This window comes from Mauremys reevesii, linkage group 7 (assembly GCF_016161935.1).
Source record: "Mauremys reevesii isolate NIE-2019 linkage group 7, ASM1616193v1, whole genome shotgun sequence".
NCBI classification, from domain to species: Eukaryota; Metazoa; Chordata; order Testudines; family Geoemydidae; genus Mauremys; species Mauremys reevesii.
The window spans coordinates 33,841,057-33,851,079 of NC_052629.1; the positions used below are offsets into that span (position 1 = coordinate 33,841,057).

The following is a 10,023-nucleotide window of genomic DNA, read 5'->3' on the forward strand; positions in this document are numbered from 1 at the left end:
GGTTTATTTTACTACATGGCAGCTACTATACAATTCTAAACCTAGAGAAGACAGGGCAATGGTATTTTAAAATGTAATCTGCTTGTGGACATGTTAGTTCACATATTTTAAGTATACATTTTCTTTCTAGTGTGGACAAGCCCAAGAGCACAATCTGCACTTCATGGTGTGCACCTTAATTTCACTTCAACCACACACTCCTGTTGGATCAGCGTTATTGGTGATGTGCAAGTCAAAAAACAGAACATGATGTTCAGATGACACAGCTATCAGAACAGGATATTGCCCTAAAAAGTTCCCCTCTGGTCACACGTGATATCTCCAGCACAGCAGAAATTGGGATCTGAGGGTGGGGATGGGGGGGGGGGAGAGATCTAGACTTCAAAGGATAGATAGTTCCATTGTTAACAACAGACACTGCATTCCCCTCAAACTTACCTGTCGTGGTGCCTTCCGAATGTCCAACATAATACAGTTTCTCTTGTCCAGTTTTCTGCACAATAACATCTATCACTGCTGGATGGTCATATTTAGCCATTTCATCATAGCTACAAAAGGAAGGGTGGTCATCTTTATGTTAGCTGTGTAATTGTCTGCATTTGAACACCAAAAGCCTTAGAACTGAAAAACAGTCATAGCACTACAAGCTTCTCCATATTATTCCCCCAAGCACCTCAAATGTTTTTAGCCCCCTCTGCATTGGGCCAGGAACTGACATAAGGAACTATATTTAAACTCTGTTCCAGCTACACCAATCAATATAGATCATAGGCACTAACTGTGTTTAAAAATAAGAACCTATTGTTTTAGATACAGGTTGTGTAGAACTGTTTTACTCCTTTGGTAAATCCACACAATACAGTCAGTTATCTGATTTAACGATTTATCATGTACCATAATATTTGTAGTGTTCATCCCCAGAGAATTCCAAATACTGTATCGATAGAGAAAGACAATAAGACCTACATGTTTTTGTGTGTTCACTAATTCTGGAGGCGCAGTCTGACATCTCAAGGCCTGATTTTTTTTAGATGCTTAGCAACTACAACTCCAATGGACTTGAATGGAGCTGAAGATTTCAACTCCTCTGAAAAATCCAGCTATAAATTGTGAAATTAGAAATTAGTATTTTGGCCTAATTCTTACTTTATTAGGACAATGGATTCCCAGCATCACTTTACAAAACAAAATAAACTGGTCATGTAATAGTTTTCCCCAAAATTATAGTCTACCTGAAAGCCCAGAATTCCTCTTGGTGCACTGAAAGGTTTACATGTCGTCTGGACCAAGTGTTCCCTCTGCTATTTCCTATCCAAACATCATAGCCAGCATCTGCTAGAATGAAGCCCAGGCTGTTCGTGGCCATATTAATGATCCAACTGGAACCATCTGCAAGTAAACCATGCTGCAGAAACACAACAGGCTTCGGACCTGAAAGAGAGGGACACCGAATATTCCACACAAGCAAAACTTCTGTGACGCTGATAATAAAACAAACACTCATGCTTCATAGTCAAATTCCTAAATCCAGCATTAACTTCTGGAGAGAGATTTAGCTGAATTGCCAAGGACTGTATTTTAAAGGATTTTAATTTAAAAAGACATATGTCCTTACAGTAGGAAGACTGCATAGAACCCTTCTTTCATTTTTTGTGCAAGTGGGTCTAAACCCAAGAAAAGTGTCAGGGGAAAATGGTGTTTCTCAAATGTATCACTACTAAATATAGAAATCTTTAGAGAAGATTTAAGGGAATGGCTTATTATTACCATAAGCAACATGCAAACAGAGAGTGTCTTTCAGTATTAGTCCTATTATACTTGATTTTCAAATGATTTGATTTTGATATGTAGTTTAGGCTTCAAGCAGTACATGTCTGGTTGTATCTTAGGTTAGTGAGCATCACTCTGATTATTGGATCCAGGATTTCATTGTCTATTGGAGAGAATGCAAGCAATTGGGCTCAGTTTCCTCAGGTACTCCACACCTATTCCCACAATATCTGTATCTCACTGAGTCAGTTTCTCTTGCTCTCCCCCACACTCAGTGTCCACGTTTATTCCCCATTCAGTAGCTTCTGATAACATTTGGTTTTAAGCGTCATGTAGTGAGTGCCAGTGCATCTTATACCACTGTATTTCAGATCATTTCCTTTTCAGAGTCATTACTTTTGCCCCACTCCCTGCACTCATATATATGCACAGTTCTGTGTAAATGACCTAGAATAAATACATATCTGCCAATCATCCCACCTTGATCTCAGTTGTGAGCATTTGTCCCAAAGAGCTGGTATTTGGAGTACACTAGTAGGTAAAGAAGCTTCCCCTCCACCTCAGGAAAGCAACTAGCAGCCCAAGCCCAGAAAGGGAATCACTGCAGAGAAAGTGGTTCCAGGGACCAAGGGGGTTTGAATGGCTAGGAGGGTATACCGCTATCAAAGAGCATTTCTAGTCTTCACCAGAGTCTTGATTAAGTTGACCACCAAACTCTCAGTCCTCTTCCCCTCCAAACCAAACAACCACTCACTCCTGCTCTGAAACCCACCAGCCACAGTCTTCCCACCACCAAAGGCCCATCTCTCCCCCACTTCCTTTCCACAAATTGCTGTGATAGAAACATTTCACCAGCCATGGTAGTTCTACAAGCAGTTTAAAGATGACAACATAGTTCATGTCCTTAGCATACATATGGTCTACTATATAAAATTAAAGCTCTGTAGATCTAACAGCCAAAGGGCCTATTTACAACTGAGGCTAGTTAAATGATTTCTTTAGAAAATTAATATAGATGGCACAGAAAGGTATTCCATTTTGCTGAGGATTTCACTATTTTGAAATATGGTTTCATTCCAATTTGGAACAAATCCCCAAAATTTCAAAATTTATCCACAAAAGGGAATGGAGTCCTGGCTTCAGAGTAGTCCACTTGGTAGGCTGCCCTGGAGCTGTGTGTCCTGGAAACCTGGGCTTCAGGGGAGCCAAGGTAGGCAACGGGACAGGAAACTACCGTATTTTCCGCACCATAAGGCGCACCGGATTATAAGGCGCAGTCTCAATTACGGGATCTATTTCTGTACTTAACCCATACATAAGGCGCACCGTATTATAAGGCGCATGCTAAAACATACGGTCCACTTCCGAACCATAGATTCATTGATGTTGAATTCTTTCGCAGCTGCTCTATTCCCATTTACAACCGCGTAACTGATAGCCTGTAGTTTGAATTGTGCCTCGTAAGCATGTCTCTTCACTGGTGCCATTTTCGGGGGTCCTTAGACAAACAAATGTTGTTTTGCAGCATACCGGTAGTATACCTACCGGAGGAGTGGAGAAGGTAAACGTACGTACTGTACATATTACGTAATGTTCTCTGATTGGTTTATCGCTGCCAGCGTACGTAGTTTACGTATTACGTCCCTGTGTCAGCGAAAAATGGTCCGACAGTCAATCAAGCAAAGCGCTTACCAAAGTCGCACAACAACATTTTTACAGATTTTGGAACTCAGTGCACACATAAGGCGCACCGGATTATAAGACGCACGGCCAATTTTGGAGAAAATTTAAGGCTCTTAGGTGCGCCTTATAGTGCGGAAAATACGGTAAGTGTGTGTCCATTGGAAACCTGCCTGCCAGGCAGGGTTCTGAAACCTGGCTGGTTTCCAGAGGATCTTCATTAAAATTGAACCATCTCCATGGAACATTTCAATATCATTCAGTTGGCAAATTCTGACAAAAAAAATTGCATCTGCAGTGACTCAAAACTAAGTGTGCAAATAATAAATTGATAGAAGGAAAAGCTTTGTACTGTTTCAAAAGAAACTATCGCAGAAGAGCACTATGAAGAGGTTGAACAGTGGATGCCAAGGAAGAGATCGGTTTTCACATTATTTAGGCAAACATTAAACTAAAACAGTAATCGAAATTTACACAGCATTCAGACAAACATATGAAGCTTTTATATGAATGATGTTCATGTGTGTCTATAATAATACTGATGGTTTAGTGCTTTATTTTTTAAATTGATACAGAAAATTAGCAAAAACCTAACAGATTTTCCTTAATCCAAACTATGTATTTTCAGACTTATAAATGACAATTAGGAGTTAATCAAAATCATCATAAATTTGGCAGACTGCACAATAAAAATTGACAGCAAACTCAGTACCAGTCTCACTGGAGAGATAACAGAAGTTTACAAAAACACAATATCAGCATGAACTGAATATACTTTACATATTACTTCTACAGTTACTGTCCCCATATTATAAAGGTTCCCGCTTGAGCCCATGCTGAATAGCAACAAAGCCTACAGACTGATGGTCTCTGTTTTAGATTTGCAGCTGGTGCATCTTTTGGACAAGAGACAATGTTGCTCAAGGCAGAATAACTGACTTAGACCTCAACATTTAGATTGCAGCAGTGGCACTTCAGTCATCCTAGCTTCTTTTTCACACCCATAAAGGTTCATACTAGCAGGATTCAGTTTTCCATCCACACAGGCAAAAGCCTTTAATCACATCAGCCTTCAGTTTGTCCCCAATTTTGCTTACTCCCTCTTCTTTTCCTGCCTTCTGTGTAATACTTCCACATTTCCTCTTGTCCTCCCTACCCACCCAGTACTCCTTCCCTTGTCCTCTGACTTTTAGGAGACCTTTACCTGCATCTTTATTCTCCCAGATTCTCATATACACTTCATGGTCCTCTAGCAGCTTTTAGAGTGCTTCTCTGCAGCTTTTCTGCCACCTACCATAAAGACAATTTGCACTGGTGATGTGTTCTCTATGGGGAGTAAGAGGGAAGCAGAGTATGAGCATGTTTGAAGGGACACTGTTTAACTCCTGCAAGGCTGAAGCTACAGATCGACTTTTCCACAGCTGGAGGCCAGGACAGGAATGTCACTGCAGGAAAACTAGCAATCAGGTAACTCGGGGAAACTCTCCTCCATTCTGTACAAAATTGTCACGCACATTCATGCAGAGCAGATAGAATGCCTGCTGAAATGCTTAGGAAGAACAGTAGTATAAGGGATTGGAATACAAGATGATTCAGTTGATGTAGAAGGAACTTTTGTTCATTGTCATGGTCACTAAACTGACATGAAATGAAGACTAGTATGTCTGTCAGCAAACACATTAAAAAACTTCCAGGCTTAATTTTTATAACCACAAATCCTTTCTTCCATGCATATTATAGAAATTAAAAAATATATTATACACCACAAACATCCTCATAAAACTAAAACTAGAGTGAAAAATACTGGCGCCCCCTAACAATAGTAGAACCCCATCTTTAGATTTGCAGAATTTTCCTAAGACCCCTGTAAACCTCCTGTATGTATTGCTGTAATCTAGGTCATATTTAAGACAGGAAGGAATTTAAGGTTACAACAAGTTTCCTATTTAATACGGACATACATGTTACCTGCGTTGTCAGCATTTACTTTCCCATGAGGAATTCTGTTAACACTGAAGATAGAGCCGTCTGCTGTCACAACATCATACTCCTCACTGGGGTATCCCCTGTATTGAATTATTTCACTCTGCAGAAAGAAAAAAATCAAAGGCTTTGGTCTCAGACTGCCAACAGGTTTTCAATTTTTGAAGGCTTTCCTAGGCCATGTATTTACTATTAGGGGGTTTTACTGGAAGTAGTTTCTGGTAGGATATTTTCAAGGAATCTGAACTGTGGGGGCATTATCTGTTATAGCCTCTGTCAGTTTATTCCACAAAATAAGGTGAATTAATAATGTACATTACATTGTTTCTCAGAGATTCCCCTCCCCCCAACCCAATTCTTTCTTTAATACATTACTTACAATATTCATATACATTTCAGCATTGTCATTTGACCTGCTGTCAGAGAGTCCTTGCACCAAAACAATTCCATGGATCAAACATGTTACAGCTACAGAATGCCACATCTTGGGTCAGCCCCCTAGAATAATACATGTTACATATTAGTGCTATCTGAATCATGCTTAACTCTTCCAAGCAGAAAGTGTCCTCACCAGTTATGACCAAGTAGCTTAACATTCCATATAGTCTGCCTGAGAAAACAAGTTATACTGGGCCTGCAAAACTCAGGAACTATGCTACGTATTCTTGAGCACCATCTTGTCCATTAACACATAACTTTTATAAGCTGAATAATGCAGGACTGAGTCCTGTTTTCCTGTTGCTTATTTTACTGGTTGTCATATACTATGCTGGGTACAAAATATTCAGCTCGGGGCTATGTGAAGCTCTAGGCTGCACTGTTTATGCTGTATTTGATCTCAGTTCTGGAAAACAGCAGCACCACACAGTGTCAGAGCCTCAGTAGATGTGGTGTAAAGAGCCATAATTACTTTATACCTTAATATCCTGTTCATTACAGATATTAGAGATGGGTCTGATATTTGAAGTTCAGATTCAAAATTAATCAAATATAATTAATCAAAATTAATGGCTCCTATTAAGGAAATAGGAGTTGGGTGCAAAGCTTCAATCAATTTTTCCAGAGTAAGAAAGAAAAACATTTTCCAGTCCCTTCTAATTAAGCCAGTTCCTTTAGCAAAGAAGAAAATAACCAACAATGCAATTTAGAAAGACAGTTCTCCACTGCAATCTCTTCGGTATTGTCCTTTCCATCTTCTTCCTCTGTCCCTCCAGCAGTTCTTTGTAAATTATCCACATCTTCATAGGAACCAAATAATAATCTGCCTTTTCTGGAGCATTAACAAATCTAGCTTTTTCACCATTTAGGATCTTTTGGGCTGGACACCATAGTGCAAAAAACTTTAATCCTTTCTCCTGGAGATGTTTGTTTACATTAACAAAGGAATGTCTAGCACTGAGACTCCATTTCTACATCCGTAGTTGTAACCTGTTTATCTTGAAATATTCTTACCAAATACAGTCCAAGTCTCTAACAAGCCTCAGATCTTTCTCTGGGTGCTGGAGACAAAAAGTTCTCTTATAAGTACTGGGGGCATGCTCTCAACAGGGTTTGAAGTACATACTGTGATGTGCCCTATCTCTAAATCAAATCCTGTATCTTCAATTGCAATGATATGCAAATCAGAAGGAAGACAACATGCTGTTCTCCTGGCTCCCTTTTAAGGATTTTAGTCACTCCTTCATTTGATTCAAGTTCTGCCAGCAGGCAGTTGATTCAAGATCTGCCAGTAGGCAGGCTCTCTTATCTTACACCAGTGGGCAGTATTTCAAATTCATTGCGCACTTTCGTGATCCTTTAGGCTACCCCTTCTCTGCTCCACTTCAGTGAGCCTCTCTTTAAAACCATCTAGGATAGTCTAAAGCAGTGGTCTCCAAAGTGGGGCGTGCGCACCCCAGAGAGTAAGCAAAACAATCCATTGGGGGGGCACGGCAGGAGGAGCACTGCCGGAGCACAGGGGCGGTGTGGCAGGAGTACCGTTAATAAATAAAATAAAATAAATTAAAAATATTGTTTATTTCATCTTTATCTCATCCTTTTTTTAATTTCTACTTTTGTGTATGTTTTATAATGTACATAATATATTAGTACAGTAGTATATGTATATAATTTATACATAAATAAATATACATATATTGGGGGTGCATGTTCAAAAAACTTTTACTGATGGGGTGCACAATCAAAAAAGTTTGGTCTAAAGGATTTGAGGGTGGCTGGTAAAGCTATGACATGTTTAAAGATTTTTTTTTATCACCACTTGGTACTCTTTGAAAAATGTATTTTCAATTCCCATCCTTCATCTCTTCCATTCATTAGCAGCTATAGAGTTTGCCAGCAGCAAACACTGGAAACTAATTAAAAATTAAAAATTAATATTACAGCCATCCCTAAGATGCTTTTGATATTGAAGAGTTTTTTTCTATTTAAAATATTTTCTACTCTGAGACTTCACGTAAGCAGTAGTAAACAATATAACTAAGACTGAAATGTAGCTTTTAACCCTTGCTATCTCTCAGACACATTTGTTTTGTGCTAGAATTTGTTTTCGAGTTCAGAAACACCATTTTTAGTGCTCTATGTATTGTGACAAAGTTCCTCCTCTACCTTGGTGGGTCCTGCACTTATTGGCGGATTTTCTCACCTCACAGATTCACTCTGTGGGTCAGGAAACAGCCCAGAGACCTTCCCCTCTGATAGAAGCCACAGTCCAGGTCAATTCCTCCTGTGTTTGATCAGGAGTTGGGAGGTTTGGGGGGAACCCGGGCCGCCCCTCTACTCCGGGTTCCAGCCCAGGGCCCTGTGGACTGCAGCTGTCTAAAGTGCCTCCTGGTACAGTTGTGCGACAGCTACAACTCCCTGGGCTATGTCCCCATGGCCTCCTCCCAACACCTGCTTTGTCCTCACCACCGGACCTTCCTCCTGATGTCTGATAACGCTTGTACTTCTCAGTCCTCCAGCAATATGCCTACTCACTCTCAGCTTCTTGCACACCTCTTGCTCCCAGTCCCTCACATACGGTGACCAGATCACCCAGGTCAAATATCGGGATTGGGGGGGGCGAGGCGGGGGCAGAGGGGAAAAAAATGGCGGCAGAGCAAAAAAAATATCCCCCACCCCGGATTCCTCCCTCCGCGAGTGCTGGAGGGAGGCCCAGGAGACTCAGGGGAGCGCGGGGCTGGGGTGAGTGTGAGTCCGGCCTGGCCCCGAGCAGGCAGGACTCGGGCGCGGTACCTGGAGGGAGAATAGTGGGTGGCCTGTGGGGCCAGGCGGTGGCTGTTCTCCCCACCTGGGCAGCAGGACTCGGGAGCAGCCGCTGCTGCAGCTCCCACCGCCGTGGGGAGAGGAAGCGGCCGCTGGCCAAGCTCGGTGGCTGCGGCTCTGGCGCCCACGAACCCCCCGAGCCCGGGCCTGCTGCAGGGACCCAGCGTGCACGTTGCACGCGCCCAGCCCCTGCCCAAACTGTTGCAATCCCACGGGCAGCCCTGGAGTGGGGGCAGCAGGCCTCAGCCCCCCGCCCCATTCCGCTCGGGTCCCGCAGGGGAACAAATGGGGCTGGGCTGCTGATGCCTCCACCGCGGGATTGCACCAGCTGGGCAGCCAGCCCAGACGTGACTGGCCAGGGGCTGGGCGCAGCATGCGCGCTGCTGGGTCCCTGCAGCAGGCCTGGGCTTGTGGGGTTTGGGCCCGGGCACCAAAGCCGCAGCTGCCGAGCACCACATGCTTAGCCACTTCCTCCCCCCGCAGCAGTGGGAGCTGCAGCAGCGGCTGCTCCTGAGTCCCGCTGCCCAGGTGGGAAGAACAGCCGCCGCCTGGCCCCGCGGGCCGCCCCCCTACTCTTCCTCCTGGTACCGCGCCCGAGTCCTGCCTGCTCAGGGCCAGGCCGGACTCACACTCACCCCGGCCCCGCGCTCCCCTGCGTCTCCTGGGCATGGCATGCTTGGCAAGAGGCGGGGATTTGGGGAGAGAGCCAATGGGGCAGTGAGGGGGCGGGGATGGGGGCGGGGATTTGGGGAGGGATCCAATGGGGGAAGGAGGGGACGGAGTCTGGGCGGGGGAGAGCGCGAGCCCTTCCAGGCTCCGGAGCCTTTGCTTGTTTGTCCAGTGTCCCAACCTAACATTGGTTGGGACGCGGGACACACAAGCAAATATCAGGGCAGTCCCGATAAAATCGGGACATCTGGTCACCCTACCCTCACACGCACTTCCTCTCCTCTGGCTCCCTGGCTTCCTTAGCCTGACTGGAGTGAGCCCTTTTATAGCATCAGAGCAGGGGCGACTCTAGGCACCAGCAAAGCAAGCTATTGGGGCAGCCCATTTGCAGGGGTGGCAGCTATTGAGCCTGGGGAGCTGAGAACCAACAGGGGGCCTTGGGAGCTGTAGTTCCTTGGTTAGCTCCCTGCCTACAGAACCAGCCCTGGAGCAGGGAAAGAACTACATTTCCCAGCATTCCCTTGGCCACTACCAACAGGAAAGGGGGGGGAGGGAGTATGGTAGCTGAAACCTCATGCTGTAGCTTGCGTTCACTGCTAGAGTGGGATGGCACTGTGAATGGGGAACAAGTGTGCCCAAGGAGCAGAAGGCTTTGGCCCA

At 44.1% G+C, this 10,023-nt stretch overlaps 1 protein-coding gene across 1 annotated transcript; it reads right to left on the reverse strand.

The window, feature by feature from the left end:
- Positions 1-3: 3 nt before the first annotated feature.
- Positions 4-8,093, reverse strand: LOC120409478 (lipase member N-like). Its single transcript, XM_039547623.1, has 6 exons — positions 8,075-8,093; positions 5,813-5,931; positions 5,419-5,536; positions 1,233-1,431; positions 439-548; positions 4-41 (listed from the first exon to the last, which is right to left on the reverse strand). Exons 2-6 carry the CDS (start codon positions 5,915-5,917, stop codon positions 4-6), a joined length of 570 nt encoding a protein of 189 aa, XP_039403557.1. The 5' UTR covers positions 5,918-5,931; positions 8,075-8,093.
- Between the last annotated feature and the right edge of the window lie 1,930 nt (positions 8,094-10,023).